At 43.3% G+C, this 18,390-nt stretch overlaps 1 protein-coding gene and 1 pseudogene across 21 annotated transcripts in view; both read right to left on the reverse strand.

The window, feature by feature from the left end:
* LOC116458447 (coiled-coil domain-containing protein 144A) overlaps positions 1-18,390 on the reverse strand; it is a 97,155-nt gene that overhangs the window by 66,351 nt on the left and 12,414 nt on the right. For 20 of the 21 annotated variants that reach the window (XR_004245324.2, XR_009211037.1, XR_004245325.2 and 17 more), the window contains 6 exons: positions 17,956-18,204; positions 15,817-15,890; positions 13,746-14,585; positions 11,583-11,704; positions 1,818-1,851; positions 1,392-1,533 (listed from right to left, as the gene is read on the reverse strand). Coding sequence is in view for 13 of the 21 variants with exons in the window: in XM_058431247.1 (XP_058287230.1) it covers positions 1,392-1,533; positions 1,818-1,851; positions 11,583-11,704; positions 13,746-14,585; positions 15,817-15,890; positions 17,956-18,204 (1,461 nt within the window). In the remaining 8 variants the exon portion in view is untranslated. The remainder of the gene's footprint in view (positions 1-1,391; positions 1,534-1,817; positions 1,852-11,582; positions 11,705-13,745; positions 14,586-15,816; positions 15,891-17,955; positions 18,205-18,390) is intronic. The other variant, XM_032138070.2, reaches the window with a different exon arrangement.
* LOC116458449 (torsin-4A-like) lies at positions 5,333-6,601 on the reverse strand (annotated as a pseudogene).

The following is an 18,390-nucleotide window of genomic DNA, read 5'->3' on the forward strand; positions in this document are numbered from 1 at the left end:
TGAAAAACTGAATGCTTTCCCTGTAAGATCAGGAACAATACAGGAATGTCTCCTTTCACTATTTTAGTCAGCATTGTACTGAAGCCAGTGCAGTTAGGAAACAAAAGGAAATAAAAGCTACCTGAGTTGAAAAGAAGAAGTAAAACTGTCTTTATTCACAATCATGATTACATAATAGGGATGGGTAAAATCCAACCTGCGGGGCAGCTTCTTATTTTTGCAAATAAAGTTTTAATGGAACGCAGCTGTGTTTTTTAACATATCTATTGTCTATGGCTGGTCTCATACTACAATGGCAGAGTTGATTGGCTGTGACAGAGACCATTTTGTCACAAGTTTCAAATATTTACTATGTTTAGTAAGATAACAGTTTGAAAATGAAAAGGTTTGACTATCTTTGGTGTATGTAAAAAAGCTGATTGAATCGAATCTCAATTTTAAATGTTCATAAGCTACCCAGATTGGAAAAGACAGTTCACAGGTGGCAAATAAGCATATACAGGATGCTCAACATTATTAGTCCTTAGGGTAATGCACATTAAAACCATAATGATATGCATAATACACACCCATCAGAATGGCTAAAATTTCAAAATTTAAAAACAGCAATAATAAGACCTTGTGATGATACAGAACAACAAGAAATGTCATATACCTCTGGTTGGAATGCAAAATCAATATAAATACTTTGGAAAACAATTTAGCAGTTTCTTAATAAAGAAATACAAAGGGACAAGAAGAGACTTTCATGGATGATGAACATGTTAACTCTCTTGATTACGGTGGTTTCAAATGTGCACACGATTGTATATTTTATATACGTGCAGTCTATCATATATCAGTTATACCTCACTGAAGCTATCAGTGCTGGAACAAACATCTAAGACACAGGGTGGGACACAGAGAAAGAGAAGAGTAAAAATGATGCAGGATAAAGCTAGAGGATTCAGATCTCTAACCTTATAGCAATAAGAAGTAGTAGCTGAGTGATAAGCAAAGGAGTAACATGATCAGATCCAAATTTTTAACAATTTATCATTATGATTGCAGAGTAGACCATGGTTTTAGGAGGTGGGGTATTTGGGAAAACAGTTCTAAGATTCCTAAGATTCTTGCAGTATTCCAGGTGGAGAAAAAAATGGTAACCTTACATTGGGGGAAGGAATAGGAGAGAAACAGAGTCAACAAAAAGACTGGGAGTGCCACTCGCACTGAGAAAAGTACAGTGGAGTTATCATAGCTCTTTGGTGTAGAGTATAAGTTAGTTCTCTATTTTAACACTGAGCATATTTCTGAGATGAGCTTCACTATCACACGTCAGTTCTCAGCAATGTATACACACACTACTGCAGGATACATCAAAAGGCCTTGCATTTATGCAATGGTCCTACCTTTACACTCCATTCGAAGTTGTTCAATTAGCAATATAAAATTCTCATAAACAGAATGAGACAACTCACAATCCCCTGAGGCTATTTCAAATGGCTCCATTGAGTCAGCAAAGTCAGCCTCAGGATGTATTTGGCTTTTGACCTGTAAGATAAATAATACTGTTTCAAAATGTCCTCAAAAGATTTATAGCATGTACTAAATGTACAGAAGCGGTATTTCTCCATTTTTTGGTATGAGCAAAAATACAGGTACTTCTTAAAGCAACAGATTGTTCTTAAAAGGTATCATTATCAATGGTTACTGTTTCTTAATCACTTTTTCTAAGCAAACAGCTTTACAACAAAACATCTTGTTTTTTTCATTTTTACCTTTTAGAACTTGTGTTTTAAAAATAATATTTTAGATCATTTACTTTTTTACAATACCTCATTCTTTTCATTAGATGTTTTATCTGCAGGCCTGAAAAAAAAAACAATTCCTTTTAGAAAAATAGCAAAGATGTAAAATACAAAGAATATCTAATACAACTGTTTTATCATATAAAATGTCTGTATTTGTGTTACTTCTATTCATCAAGTGTATAGGTAATTTTTTTACAGGTAATGTAAAATGCAGTAATTTTCTACAACAGACATTAAACTATAAACAGAAACAGCAACATTAAGGGATAAAGAAACTTACTACTACTAATATCATTACAAAGAATTAAATTTAGGTCAAGATTTCTCATAGTAAAACCAAAAGAAAAAAACATGTTACCTGCATTACGTGATAAAAATAAATATACCAGGGTCTTCTCATTGTTGTCCTTTTCAATAAAAACAAGCTTTTACGGGCACTAAAACCTATTTGGAAAATATTATTCACATTCTTACATAAGGGAAACCCTTTTTTAAGGATGATATTAGTTAGCTTTTTCTGGACTTACTATGCAGGTACTGTGCATCATTCTGAGCACTGTCCATGTGTCAAACTCATATAATCCTCATAACAATTCTGTGAGGTCAGTAACATATTAAGAATTTTATAAAGAAAGAAAATAGGCACAGAAGGGCCAAGTGACTGTCCTCAGCCCATACAGCTGCTCAGTAGCAGACCCAGAACTCAAACCCAAGAATTCTGCCTCAAAAACATGTGCTTCATGACATGCTGTGAAGGTAACATTTATTTTCAAGTGTTTTTTTTTTTTTTTTTTTTTTCAGATTTGAACCACACAATTTATTAACAAGCATGATTTGTGGCCTCATTTATAACCAGCCCCCACCCCAGCACTTGGTGCATATTCTTCTTAAGCACAGAAATTGGCCTCAATGTAATATTTTAGGAATAAATAAAAAGAGGCTGGGAACAGTGGCTCACACCTGTAATCCCAGCACTTTGGGAGGCCGAGGTGGGCGGATCACGAGGTCAGGAGTTCGTGACTAGCCTGGCCAACATAGTGAATCACCGTCTCTACCAACAATACAAAAAAATTACCCGGGCGTGGTGGCGGGCGCCTGTAATTCCAGCTACTCGGGAGGCTGAGGCAGGAGAATCGCTTGAACCCAGGAGGCAGAGGTTGCAGTGAGCCGAGATCGTGTCATTGCACTCCAGCCTGGGCAAGAAGAGCAAAATTCTGTGTGGAAAAAAGAAAGAAAGAGAGAAAGAGAGAAGGAGAGAAAGAGAAAGAAAGAAAGAAAGAAAGAAAGAAAGAAAGAAAGAAAGAAAGAGAAAGAAAGAGATAAAATTTCCCCTTAGGTCTGGACCTTTCGATACAAGCGGATGCTCAGTGGGTGTTGTTGACTGACAGGTGGATGAATGGCCCACGCTTGCCGGCAGGTGACACCTCCAGGTGGGTGCTCTGTGGGAAGGGGAGGTGACAGTCCTGGGAGTCCTGCCTGGGGAGCAGTGGGCACCCCAATATTCACCCATGGAGGGACTGGCAAACACACCCCACTCTGCAGCTCTCTCGTTACCACCTTGAAGCCAACACGAAGGCCAGACCAGAGCTGGGTGTCCCTCTGTGTGGGTTTCTGGAACAGATACTCGCCTGGGAGAGGTGGGGCTCCTTCTCCCAGCTCCTTCCCCTAGCCCTGGGGGTGGGGTGGACAGACCTGGGTTGAACTCAGCCCTGGCTCCCGGCGCCGGCTAGCCGGTCCTGCACAGCCCCAGGAGGCAAAGGTTTCCTGGTAGCCCCCACCCCCACCCCGTGGAGCCAGACCCCTCCCCGAGACTCCAGGAGCAGCGGGAGTCCTCAGGACCCTCTGGGCAGGACGGGGCAGCCCTCTCGCCAGCGATCCCGCCCTGGGCCCAGGACCTGCGTGCCTGCCGAGCTCGAGCTCGGGGGAGCCGCTGCCATGCGCCCAGAGATCCCAGACTTTCAAGCGTCCTCAATCCCCGTCTCCACTAGACGGCCCTCGCCCCGGACCACAGACACCAACCACCAGGTCGAGAATGGATGCGAGGAGGGGGAGAGAATAGGACACCCTCCGGGGACCCACAGGACCTCTGCTCAGGGAGCTAGCGGGGCCCCTCCAGGGACACCGGCGCTGGCGGGCACGGTCTTCGGGCTGAGTTCAGGCCTCGGGGCTGGAGGATTCCCACTTGCCAGGGGCGCGCGCCGTGTGCGCTCGACTCGGGGCTTCTGGCGCCGCCCCGCCTCCACCTTCGCGGTGCCGCCACCTCGACTGCGCCCCGCACCGGCGTGAAACCTCCTCACTGCCCTCTGAACCCCTTTCGGGACCGGTCATCGCCGCCCGTGCACTCCTCCCGGGCAGGCCCGGGTTGGGACTGCAGAGGGGCCGGCGGCAGGGACAGAGGCTAGGGGCGGCCTGGGGGACTCAGGGCCCAGCTGCGCGCTCCGCCCCCGGCGACCACAGAAGCCACCGGCTGGACCGGGCGCGCCACAAGGCGGCAGCAGTGAGGCTGCCGGGTGCGTCCCAGACACAGGGGCTGCGGGAGGAGGCGAGAACCGTCCCGAGGCAACCGCCGCCCCCGAGGGGACACGGTGCAAAAAGCGCCCAAAGCACCTTCCCCTAAAGCACCCGTGGGCGCGGTGGGCCCATCCACGGGAGGCGTCCAGGAGGGCTTCCGGGAGGCGGAGCGAGGAGAGTGTGGGGTGTGGGGTCGACTGGCGTGAGGATGGCGCTCTGCGCAGAGGGTGCGGGTGGGCGGAACTCGGGGCACAAAAGGCCCCAGGGAAAGGGAGGTCGTGCAATCGTGGTGACCAAGGGGATCGCCACGGGCTAAGGGTCCCATGTGCGGAGAAGAGGGGGATGGGGAGAGGCCTAGGCACCTCCCGCTTGCCCCGCGGGCTCTCGGTCACCCAGTGAGCCCAAGCCAGGGCTGGCGGGCACGGGGTTGGGGGGTCCAGGAAAGAGGGGGAGAGGCTGCCTGCGACGCCTCCGCTCCCCTCACCTTAGGGTCAAGACACGCAAGCCTTGAGCTCCTGAAAACACGACCTGAGTGAGGGGTGGGGTGGGTGGAGAAAACAGCCAGGACCCCAGCACTGTCATGGTTGGCTGTGGCCTCCTCTGGGGTCATCTCCAGGGGGGCCGGAATGAGAACCCCACCCCAGCACTGAGCAACACGTGACCACGCCCAAGAGGCGGGGTCACGTCCCACCTGTGTGATTCCGGGAATTGCTGGCCCTGAGATCATCCTTGTACCATGGGAACCCACCTCTTGGGGCCACAGGGAGAACGCACCAGACCATGCCTAGGACGCCCAGGGCAATGGGCGAGTTCGGGAGGGAAGTGGCTGCTGTCCTGCCGCCCCCAGGGACAGACTCGGGACTCTGAGGCGGGTGTGGACCTGGAAGCAGAGCTCCAAGCTGATCCGCACCCACCAGCCGGGCAGCCACAAATTCACTAGAAACCTCAGGGGCCTGCACCAGCCCACAAGGTCCCTGGTCGCCCTCCTACTGCCGCCATTAACCCAAACGTCCCGTCCTGCGCCTCCACTACAGGAGGTTCACCGTGGCCACCACCTGCTTGCAGCCGGTGACAGCAAACTCGAGGCCAGCCACGCGGTAGAAGCTGAGCTGCGCGGCCAGGTCCTCCGCGCGGGCCTGGTCAGGAAAGAAGCCCTCGCCCGCCATCTCGTCCCGGAAGCGGCTGACCACATCCCACTTGTCCAGCAGCAGAAACGGCACGATGGCCGCGGCCTGCCACAGCGGATGCTCCCGGGACAGCAGAGCCAGCAGGCTGGCGCGCAGGTCTTCTTTCACCTGCGCCGCTGCGGCCTCGGCACTGCGGCAGCCATTGGAGCGCAGGGGCAGCGCGCTGAACGTGTTCTGCAGCACGAAGCGCGTGACCTCGGCGCCACTGAGAAGCACGTAGATGGCGCTGTGGAAGTGGTGGGAGCGCTGCGGCTGCAGGAAGCCATGCAGCTCGTCCAGCAGCGGCCGCGGCATGAGCTCCACGTCATCCAGCGCCGAGAGTGGGGTCTTATCCTCCGCTTCGGCCCGCGCCACCACGTCGGCCACGCGCCGCGCCAGCTCCTCGCGGCAGTCCTGTGCAGCGCGCGCCTCGGGACAGTGGTGCGGCGCATGGTATTGCAGCACGAGCTGCCCTCTCCTCCAGCACCGAGCGGAAGTGGCACGCCAGCAGGCGGCCCACGTGACTCTTGCCCACGCCACTGGGCCCGTGCAGCGCCAGGAGGAGCGAACGACTGTGCACATGCGTGGCCAGGTAGTCCCGCATCAGCGCCACGATGCGCGCTACGGCAGCGGGCTAGCCGAACACCGCGCGCTGCAGCGCTTTCTCCAGCCCGTCGAGGTCATAGCGCTGCGCGTTATCGTCCAGGTTCTCGATAGCGTTGAGAACTTGGAAACCCACGATGGCGACTAGCAGCAGCAGGCAGCGCTGCGCGCGGCTCCTGTGCTCCACGGACGGCCGATACTTGCGCCAGGTCTCCGGGTAAAGCACCAGGCGGCTGCGCCTGCGCTTCTTGCGTGGCGTCCTGGAGGGTAGCTCCGCTGGGCCGTCGAAGGTGAAGAACTGCGGCCGGTCCAGGTCCGCGCGCGGCGCCCGGGGGCTGCAGCCCGGCCTGGGCGCCCCGGTCCCGACGTCGGGCCCCTCACCCGGCTGCAGGAGGTGTCGTTTGCGTAGGACACACACCCGGCGGCGCAGGCGGAGCACAGTGCGCACGGGCGCGATGACACACCGGCCCGAGGCTCGGGGGGCCGCGGCAGCAGGCTCCAGGCTGGGCTGGCCGCGGTCCATGGCGCAGGAACGGCGCTCCGCAGAGGTCGCCCTCCCCAGGCTCGGCAGCAGGCGCGTTCTTGTTCCTCTGCTTGGTGATGTGCAGGACGCAGTACAGCCCCATCTCGCAGGCCATGCGCTGCTCGAGGAACCTGGTGATGAGCTCTACCTCCATCTTGGGCTCCTTGAAGACCTGGCTGTCATCATGTCCCAGGCTCCCTGGCCCAGCGCCAGCAGCCGGAGCAGCAGCAGGAGGTCGGGGCTGTACCTGGGCAGCGTCTCCTGGCCGACCAGCTCCTGCAGGTGCCTGACAGTGCTCAGTGTCAGCGTGTTGATGGGGAAGGGGTCACACAGGATCATGGACAGGTCCCCCAGCACCTGCTCCTGGCCCTTCTTGACTCCATCGAGAAACCCCTGCAGCTCCCGCGTCCTCTTGCTGTCCACAACCGCTCTCGGATGCAGGCGTCCAGGCACCAGGTGAACTCAATCATCAGTGACCACTGGCCTCTCTCACCAACCAATATCAATGTGGGCCACTTGCTTTGGAAGGACAGCCAATCAAACACAAACTCACTCCAATCCACAAGCCTGGGAGTGTTAACCAACCCACAGCAGCCTCACTCAGATAGCCATGTTTCTCCAGATGATGTCAACCCTCTTATGCCACTGGGAGTCTGCCAATGCTTCAAGTCCGCTCCTCCCACAACCCTATGTAAGGTCAACAGCTGCTCTGTCAGAATACAGAGTGCCTGATGAGCATAGCTCTCTTATAGAAAGCAGCACATTCCAACTTGGTCTTTTAACTTCAAATACTGAAGGTTCATAATCGATTGGAAACAATTTTTAAGTCCATTAAATTTACTACCCTTATATTTTAATTTTCTTTATAAATTACCAATGAACTATGTAATTCCTTTGATCCATTTTATCATAAGTAAAACTATCATGATTATTAGTAAAAGAATAGTGAGTAACCACAATATTGAGCTTTTCTCTCTAAATGGAAAACTGTTAATACAAAGAATGTAGCTTATTACAAAGAGCCAAAAAATCCAAAAATGCATATAATTTCCAGGAAAAAGTGTTAGAATGAACACATGTGAAACCTTTTTTTTCTTTTTTTTTTTTTTTTTTACCTGAGAATCAATCTGTCTAAAACAATACACCGAAGGGTAAACTTCAGTTGCTCATTTAATAAATATTTATTGGCCGGGCGCGGTGGCTCACGCCTGTAATCCCAGCACTTTGGAAGGCCGAGGCGGGCGGATCACCAGGTCAGGAGATCGAGACCATCCTGGCTAACACGGTGAAACCTCGTCTCTACTAAAAATAAAAAAAATAAAAAAAAAATTAGCCGGGCGAGGTGGCGGGCGACTGTAGTCCCAGCTACGCGGGAGGCTGAGGCAGGAGAATGCCCTGAACCCGGGGGGGCGCAGCCTGCAGTGAGCCGAGATCGCGCCACTGCACTCCAGCCTGGGTGAAAGAGCGAGACTCCGTCTCAAAAAAATAAATAAATAAATAAATAAATAAATATTTATTGAGTAGCTACTTATTGCAGGCTAGGCCCTTTTCTAGGCACACAAAAATCCTACTGATGGGAGTGAAATAAACACAATAACCGTAGACAGATTAGGCAAAATATACAGTGTTAGAGGAGAAAAACTAAAGCAGGAAAATGAAATGTTTACAGGTTTGAGAGGAGGGGTAGTGGGAATTCTAGGATGGCCAGAAAAGTCCTTACTGAGAGAGGGGCTTTTAAGTAAAGAACTGAAGGAATGGAAAAAGAAAGCCAGGAGGCTATCTGAGGAAAAGGCATCCCAGACACAGGGAACTGCCTAGTACAAAGGTGTGCCTGGAGTGTTTAAGCAACTGTGATAGATAACGAAGAGCAAGAAGTTCAGTGTAGCTGAAGCACAGCAAAGGGAATAAGAAACAGAAGTTAAAGTGAGAGAGAGAACAGGGCATATCGTGTGTTGCCTTCTAGGTATGAGGAGGAATCCTGACACATACTCAGAGTGAAATGGGAGGCAATCAGATGGATCTGAGCAGAGGAGTGACATCATCTGACTTATGTTTTAAATATGGCCACTGAGTTCAGGATTAATGAAAAGAGGTTTCTTTAAAAAAAAAAAAACCAGACCAATTAACAGTCTATTACATGCATCTAGACAGCAGATGGTGGTGGCTTGGAAATGGAAGATATGACTGGCTTCTGGATATATTCTTCAGGTACTCCTGACAAGATCTGCTGACAGATTAGATGTGAGGTGTCAGAGAGAGAGGTGAGTCAAGGACGACCCCTTAGTTTCTAGCAGAGGAACTGCAAGAGTTGCCATTAATGCAAGTAGGAAAGACTATGTGAGGTGTAGGTATGAGAAAGAATATTGGTACCCCAATCTTGGACCTGGTAAGTTTGTGATACCCAACAGTTCGTGACCAATCAAACAGAGATGTCAAGTAGGCAGGTTGGTATAGAAGTCTGGAATTAAGGAGAGAGATCTAGGCTGGAGACATGCATTTGGAAATCATTAGCACACACAAGGTAGTAAAAGTCATGAGAAAGAAGATTAAGGACTGAGTCCTGGGACATATCAGTCCTGGGACATATCAATGTGTAAAAGGTGGGATATGAGAAGAAAGCAAAACAGACTATGATAGATGGACTAGAAAGGCAGGAAGAAAAGCCAGGTGAATGAGATCCTGAAAGCCAAGTGAAGACACTGTTATGGAGGAGAGAGTTTTCCACTGGGTCCAATATTGCTGACAGGTTAAATAAAATGAGGTCTAAGAAACAATGTCTAGATTTACAAATCAGTGGTAAACTTGAGAACAACAATCTTGGAAGAGTGGTGGGAGTGAAAATTACTGGTGTCAGCTCAAGAGTGAATGGACAAGAAATCTGAATCCATGAGTATAAACCATTCTTTCAAGGCCAACATACCTAGGGGCATGACTGTAGATGATCTAATTTTCTTCTTGTTTAGCTGTATTTTTCAATTCAGCTATATACTATAGCTGTATTTTTCAATTCAATATATACTATATTTTTACCCTTTAAAATTTTTTTAAAATCATATCTATATGGCATTTTTGAAATGCCAGATGAAGGTATTAAATAAAAATTCATTAACTTATAAAACCAAAAGGCCTCTTGAACATTTCTAGATTATATAAGCTGATTATCATTTTGCTCATGCTTATACATAAAGACCAAGGAAGACTAAAAGTTTCAGGAGAAGTATTTCTTGCTTGATAAAAATCATCTAACTCTAGAATATTTTATACTCGTCAAATATACAAAGTAATAGTCAAAATATGGAATTCTACAACAAGAATAAAAGGAGACAAGTGCAGAAAATAATCTTATTTTGTAAATCAAATTTGTCTAAATTATATGAAGCTACTGTTGAAAAATATGGTGTGTTTCCTACCGAAATACATTATCTTTTAAAAGGAAGGATAATGGCATGCATGTAGGGTACCTTTAAAAAGAGGATTCACTGCATAACAGCACCTTGGTTTTAGCACAAGGATCAACAAATTGGTGCTTGTGGACCAAATCCAGCCCACTGCCTGTTTTCATAAGGAAATTTCCTTGAAATACAGCCACACTTATTCCCTTTATAATTCACAAGGCCTAAAATATTTACTGGCACTTTACAAAAAGAGCTGTCCAATTCTTGATTCAGTAGAGCTAAGATCCTCTGTTGTATTTTAGTAAGTTTTACCCAGTATATTGAAATGCTTATACGGAATATGAATCCCCATGTGCAATCCCTTGGCAATATTCAGATTAATTTGAGGATCTGTTATTTCAGCACTCACGCATTGAGAACAAAAAACAAAAATTAGTAACTAGAATTCTGTTGCTAACAAGGTACAGTGTCAATGTAGCATGTAGCTAGCTTCCTTTTGTAACTCAGCAGATATTACGAGAATTCCAACAAAACTGGCTTAAGATGTGTCATCAAACTAACGGCTTTAAATAGACTTTAATTGTGAAATAATCAGTACACTCCTGGTCTAACAACTTATTAAAATGATTGCATGCTACATTATTTTCGGGGTATGACAATTGTACTATTTCCTTATTGCTAAGGATGTAGACTATCTCCAACTTTTTGATATTACAATGCTATAATAAATATCCTTATACATAAGTCTATATGTAACATATATAACTATCCATAACATAAATATATCATATATACTTAATATTATATATATTTAACCTATTAGCCTATTGTATGTCACATACTACATGTAATAAATGTCCTTAACACATATGCGTATGTGTTTACACAAGTCATGTTTTCCTGTAGGATCTCGTCCCAAGAGTGAAGTTGTTAGGTTAAAGAAGTGACATATTTGAAATTTTGATACATGCTACTAAATTACCCTGCAAAAAGGATTCATCAATTTCACTTAACAAGTGTATGAAAATGCCTTTTTCTTCACATTTGCCAATACTTCCTATTTTTTAAATAAAATATCAACATGATTGGAAAACATGGTGTCTCATTGTTAGTTTGCATTTTTCTGATAACCAAAGAAGGCTGAATATCCTAGTAAAAGTATAAAATTTTTTCATCATGAATATTAGCCCAAATTAGGATTCATTTCATAGCACATAATTGTTTCCTGTTTTTTTTTTGTTTCTGTTTTTGCTTTTTTTTTTTTTTTTTTTTTTTTGAGATGGAGTTTCACTCTTGTTGCCCAGGCTGGAGTGCAATGGCATGATCACGGCTCACTGCAACCCCCACCTCCCAGGTTCAAACGATTCTCTTGCCTCAGCCTCCTGAGTAACTGGGATTACAGGCATGCACCACTACACCCGACTAATTTTGTATTTTTAATAGAGATGGGGTTTGTCCATGTTTGTCAGGCTGGTCTTGAACTCCTGACCTCAGGTGAATCACCTGCCTTGGCCTCCCAAATTGCTGGATTACAGGTGTGAGCCACCGCGCCTGACCAATTGTCTCCTGTTAAACGTTGCTATAGGCTTACCTTTCCTTCCTAGGAATCTGCTGATTTAGTCCATCATCATCACTGCCAACAGTAGCACCATCAGTTAGGGTTCCTGATAATTTTGTGCTATTACTTCTGTGCTTCTCCATTTCTTCTTCAACCTTGAGTGAGAGTTTGATGTTCAGGATGATTGTTATTGCTTTATTCAATACAAAGAACTTTTTTATGTTTTCATTGATTTCATCACTTTACTCAGTTTAATTATCATAATTTTAGTCATTAAAATATTTGGTGCTTACTTTAATTTTACCACATCTGGAACTATCATCATATAATTATAATTATTATAATTTTATCATCAACATTTTTGTAAAGTCAGCTTCATTTCTGTTTCAATGAATGAGATGGAATTTTCCAAAATTTCAACCAGGGCCCGTCTTAATTTTGTGCTTTTATCCCAACCACCCTTCACTATGTATTATGAAGTTTTACCTCATTTGACTGGCACAAACATGGAAATAAGAAGACAAAGACACAAAGCATGTCTTCTTCTGTGTTTGCCACTTGACTTTCATATTAAACAGCCAGACTGAGAGGATACGACACTGTGGGGTTTCAGGAAAAGAAAGGAAGCTTTCCCTTTTCTGCACTAAGCTATTCTTTTCCCCCACTAACTTTTGTCTTTTTTTTTTTTTTTTTTTTCATTTGAATCCTGGTATATCAAAAAGGTGAAGGTGCTTACTGAAATACAAGTCTGCCACAACACAAAAAGCAGAGTGAAACTGCTGAGCTAGGGTGGAATTCTGAAAATGAGATGCTTCCCAAATTTCACATTCAATAGCCATAAAAGTTTATAGCTGGAGGATATACAGTATAAAATCCACTTTAGCTCACTGTCTATTGATAACTGGGCTAAAGCCAAAAAAGATTAAAATGCTTGATCCAAAACCCCTAAAGTGCCATTACCTAGCATTTTGTGGCACCAAAAGAGACAATACAATTCCATAATGCTGAATCAGACAAATTCAGCAAATTAATCAGATAGGTTAAAAGTGTGACTTGGGCAAAATAATTTAATGCCTTAGTAGAGGGTGGGAGAACTGCCCTAATCAATGTAGAAGACTCAGCTTTCTACTTTGGCATCATATACTAAGTGTTTGGCTGAGCATTTATGCTACTTATATGGAAAAAAATATATATGCCAAAACTTACTGTACTTTATTAAGCAACATAAAGGTCTGATTCAACAGAAACAGTGGAGAGTGGTTATATTAACAAATATATTAAAGTGTATATACTTGTTGTTGAAAAATATTTAAAGTGGTCATGATGCAATTCTAAGTTCCAACAGTTTGAGTTAAACAGATAAACCTGAAAAGCACAATAAACAGATTCAGTGGCCAGGAATATTTGCTGCAGCTCTCAGGGCTGGATACTTTTCTTTTCTTTTTTTTTTTTTTTTTTTTTTTTAGTAAGAGATGAGGTCTCACTATGTTGCCCAGCCTGGAATGCAGTAGTTATTCACAGGCACGATCCCACTACTGATCAGCACGGGAGTTACTTATGACCTGCTCCATTTCCGACCTGGGCTGGTTCACCCTTCCTTAGCAAATCTGGTGGTGCCTTGCTCCCAGGAGGTCACCATATTGATGCCGAACTTAGTGTGAACACCTGATCGGCATAGCACACTACGGCCCAGAACACCTGGCCTCAAATGATCCTCCTGCCTCAGGCTCCCAAGTAGCTGAGACTACAGGTGTTTGCCACCATGCCTGCTAGATACATTTTTATATCTCTTCTTAGTCATTGGTTCCTTTCTACTGTATTCCCATCTTATTGTCAGACACAACTCATCTTTAAGTCAGTAAAAGGAAAAAGCCCTCAAGCTCATCACATTTCCTTTATCGATTTTCTTGACGCCTCTCCTGGTTCTGAAGGTCACATGATATATGGCTAAATGAGTTTCACAATCCATACGCCACTTGGAAGACTGACAGAGAGACTTAAGTCGATTAAGAAACAAAGATTATGAGAAAATTTTCCTAAACTCCCATTACTTAGAAATCATCTGTTTCTACACACAATTACAGATGTAGACAACCAAACTGTATGCTTTTCATATGCTTTTCCTAAGTGGAAAATCAGAATGGACCAGATAATTGATAGAGAAAAAACAAAGAGTGGCAGCAAGTAAAACCCTACCTCTTTATGAAGTTGAACATTTTCTTTCTTCAAAGTCAGGAACTCTTCTTCTAATGTGTCGACCTCATTCTTAGACTGTTGCATGTCTTGCTGTAATTCTTCATGTAGATATACTTCTGATGTTCTGTCAGAATCTGGTGGTAAAGAACTCAGATTTTCTAATTTAGGTTTCAGGCTTTTATAGTTATTTGTACTGCCACTGTCACTATTTTGGTTCATATTTTTTGTCATTTGCAAATCAAACTCTTGGTCTTCTTTCATTTCAACTGTAACCACTTCTGGGTTCCTTGCTTTCTTAGTGCCTGCATCACTATGAATGTTCTTATCTATACTAAAAATATGTCCAATGCCTGGTTTGTTATCATTGTCACAGTCTAATTTATTTTCATGTACATGAGGCTCAGAAGATAACTGGCAAGCATGTTTCTGGGACCCAGAGTATGGATGATAGTATGGATGGATGATATTTTTGAGGCTGGGTTCTTTTTGTTCAGGAAATGTCTCGAATACCAGTGAGACAGATACTTCAGATGCATCTTCTTCCTCACAACCAGGTATGTTATTTGTCAAATTAAAGGGAATATCCTTTACATCTGTTCCCCTTGTAGAGTTATCAAGTAGTGGCTCTTCCTCAGGACAAGGCGGAATTTTGTATTTTTCACAAATTTCACCAAACCTCTGCTTTAACTCATTTGTGATGAGTTTTAATTGGTTTTTCCACTCTAATTTGCCTTGTTCAATCCATATTTCCTCAGATTTTTGCACATGAGAAAGTACTGGATATATTGGTATATCCTCTCTATCACAATCCTTAGCCATTTCTGGTTCTTGAGACGTTTTCTGCAGATGCAAAAGTGGAAGATTAATTTGCTTGCTTTGTTTCTTGGGTGTCTTCTCTGTTGGGCTACATGTTTTAAAAATAGCTTTGCCTCTAAATAACAGGTATGAACAAAGAAAAATTCACAAATAATTAAAATGAAAATTTAACTGTTAAACTTCTTCATCTAGGTTTAGCTACTCCCATATCACTGGCTTGTAACTAAGAAGTTAAAAAAAAAATTGTCTTAGCTGAAAGGAGGAGAAAAATATGAACCAGCAAACTTAACTTTGCCACTGTTTGTTTGGAATAAACTTAATTCATTATGTGTTAAATCTACCAAAAATGAATTAGCAGATGATTTCTAGTGTTACAAAGGCTTCCTCACTTGAAAAGTGAGCCCCTACAGTACATGTAAAGTACTCTTTCTATAGATTACTAACTGGAGTGTAGGCAATCTGTAAATTATTAGGAGCCCGAATCAACACCAATCAGAAAGAAAAGCAAGTTCTTAAGTTTTCGTTCAAATTATATACTGTAACATCATAGGGTTATATATCTAGACTATCTTCTTCAGTTCAGTTCTAATATATACTACGATCCCCTAATAACACTAACTAAAACTTTAAAGATAGTTCTTACTAAGTTTCTGCATCTAAAAAGTTAGAAAGTTATTGTTTGTACCCTAACACCAAAGATCCCATTCTGTAAGGTATGATTCCCTTAATAGGCAGTTGGGTTGATTTCATAACCCCACTCTCACTGAATGTAGACTGTGAAGTCAATGAAAGGCCACAAGGCAGAATACATCTTTAACCTAGGCATTAGTAACTGGCAATATAAAACTGCAAAATTTGAGCCACTGGCCATGATTACTCTTTTACCATGAATCCAACTCAGTGGCCATCACTGTTAAATTGTTCGTAATTTCTGTTGCTTAATAATATAAGTCAATAATTGACATTACCTTCTTTATCCTGTAAGGATATTGTAAGAATGGAAGAGCAAACAAAATTCTGGAATGTTTGCCTCTACTCCAAGGGTAAAGATTAGCTATAAGTTATGATAGATTCTAACAATATTGTGTTTTATAACTAGTTTAAATGTATTTAAAATTAAATATTAAGTAAGGATCTATTGATTCTCAAAGGCTAGTCTGAGAGGTAATTTCATTTGGGCTAGCTTATATTATTAAAGCAAAAAAAAAAGACTATTAAACCAGAAATTTAGATTTTAGTTTAAATGTTTCCACACCTGTGGCTGCTTATTTTCACATCCTTTAAGTCTTTCTTGCGCTTCCCCTGATATCAGCTCCAAGTCTTGTTCTGCTGCAAAATCCAAATGTTCAGTTAAACTACTTAGAACAGTTAGATAAAAGACATAGTCTTTATAAAAATAGATTTTAAATTACATTTCATTTTATTTCATAAATTGAGAGTTTAAATGAAGCTTGATCTTTGGTGGAATACTTAGTTAAGAAATACTTCTAATTCTCCAAAACTTCAACAAACCACTTTCTGGGAGACACTAGATGCCACCAGGTTAAAGATATACAATCATGTTGAAGATTCACTCACGGATTCATCCACCCAACATCAATGAACAAAGCCATCACAAACAAAACAAAATTTTGGAATGCAGTAGCAATATTATTAGGCAATGCTGCATACTGTTCTCCACTTCATAATAGTACCTTATTAATGATTTCCAAAATGACTGTGGACACCTTTATTGGTGTACAACCTCTTCCTAACATCTGAAATGTTTCCCTGTATTATTCTGACAAATGTATTAATGTTTTCGTCTTTTAAAACAGACTGCTAAAAATAAATAAATAAAATACATAAAATAAAAAACAGACTGCTAGGTGAAGTTGACCCTCATCTTGGCTATCTTTCCCCAGGTAAACAGGTATCTTCCTTAGGGCTGCCCTAGAACTTTACTGATTTTTCTACTGCATCTCCACCACCCGAACTGTCAATTATTGCTTTACACATCTATTCCCTTTGCTCCTTGACTGTAGGGAACAATCTTGAAAATCATTTTTGTACGAAGAGTCATTATCTATTTTACTCAGCAATTATGTATTGAGTCTTGCTATGTGCTAGGCACTAGGATTTAAAGAGTGAAAAGAAAGCATGTCAGAGATGACTTTTCTAGAGATCCTGCCCGAGCTGAGGCTTAAAGAGTGAGGCTAGCCTAATTAGAAGGGGTAGGGGACAGGAAAGAGTGAGAGCATGAGAGGCAGCAACGAAAGGCAGAAAGAGGCCTGAAAGAGTGTATGTGTTTGCCTGCAATCAAAGGATGGGTCAGCAGGACAGGACCAGCAGTTCAGTAAGGCCAGAGAAAGGGCACACGGGGGAAAGGGCTAAAGATGGAGAGCTGAGCAGAAGTCACATTATGAAAGCCTTATGTATAATTTTAAGATGCTTGGACATTAATATTCTCAAGAGTGGTCCCTGGTCTTATTTGCATTGGTGATAGAACACTGTCAATGCCAAAACCAACATCCCTAGCGAACACATTTATTAACGCAAGGTGGTAGCTCATGTGGACGCAGCCAAGGAGATACTGTGCAGCAAATTCTCAATAAGTCTCATTAATTACTGACTTGAAAGGTCAATTATATAATACATAAAGTCATAGAAACGATAGGAAGTCACTTAATATTTGCTTTTGGAAGGTGTTTTTTTGTTTTTGTTTTTGTTTTTTGAGACGGAGTCTCCCTCTATTGCCCAGGCTGGAGTGCAGTGGCGCAATCTCGGCTCACTGCAACCTCCACCTTCTGGGTTCAAGCGATTCTCCTGCCTCAGCCTCCTGAGTAGCTGGGATTACAGGCGTTCACCACCAAGCCCGGCTAGTTTTTTTTGTATTTTTAGTACAGATGGGGTTTCACCATATTGGCCAGGCTGGTCTCAAACTCCTGACCTCGTGATCCACCCGCCTCAGCCTCCTGAAGTGCTGAGATTACAGGCGTGGGAAGGTGTCTTTTAAGTTATAGTGCATATAGTTGTAACTAACAGCTGTGAATTCAGAGCTGTAAAAATAAAGCAAAGAAACCACATTGTGTTTGAGTCAGCAATCTTTAGGTCTCTACTAAGTTATCCTAAATATAATCCTATGTTAGTCCCTAAACATACTTAGTCCCTACATTCTAAATATAATCCTACTTCCTAAAGAAAATCATGCTTTCCCCTAATTCTCTGTTATCTAGATGTTGCTTTGGTTAAAGGAAGAATACAAATATCCTGCCAAAAGGTATTCTGTTCAGTGCAAAAGGTGAGTAAACACAAAGCACATTTCACCAGAAAAAGTTTTTTTAAGTCAGAACTATAGCACTATGCAGCCAAGCAGAGGCACTCTACGACTGAATTCTCTATGCTTCTTTGTTACCTTCTTTGCTCTCTTTGTTTTCTGGTAGCTGTGATTGGCACAGGTCATGGGAAGTATCATTCCCTAAGAGAAGTACAACTCCAATGTTCATCTTTCTTCGTTCTGTTAAGTTCATCTGTCCCAATTCTTTGGTTGCTGACTGATTTTCAGGCATTGATGGTGATACAGATGGACATTTATCATCAACTTTCAGATTCTTGGATCTCTGACAAGTCTCATCACTAAGGGTCAAATTAGTAGGATGCCAATCTGAAAAATCTGAAAATGAAGTTTTCATTTTTAGGATGTAAATAACACAATAATTCGACTAACTTGTATACATGCTTTCTTTACAGAAACAGTCCCACATCCTGCTCTCTCCCACAACACGCTACGCATTCAGGCTTATTATATTTTACATGTCCTATGCTTACAATTCATTCAGGTAAGTTTAAT

The sequence above is a fragment of the Hylobates moloch genome, unplaced genomic scaffold (assembly GCF_009828535.3).
Source record: "Hylobates moloch isolate HMO894 unplaced genomic scaffold, HMol_V3 SCAFFOLD_19, whole genome shotgun sequence".
In the NCBI taxonomy this organism is placed as follows: Eukaryota; Metazoa; Chordata; class Mammalia; order Primates; family Hylobatidae; genus Hylobates; species Hylobates moloch.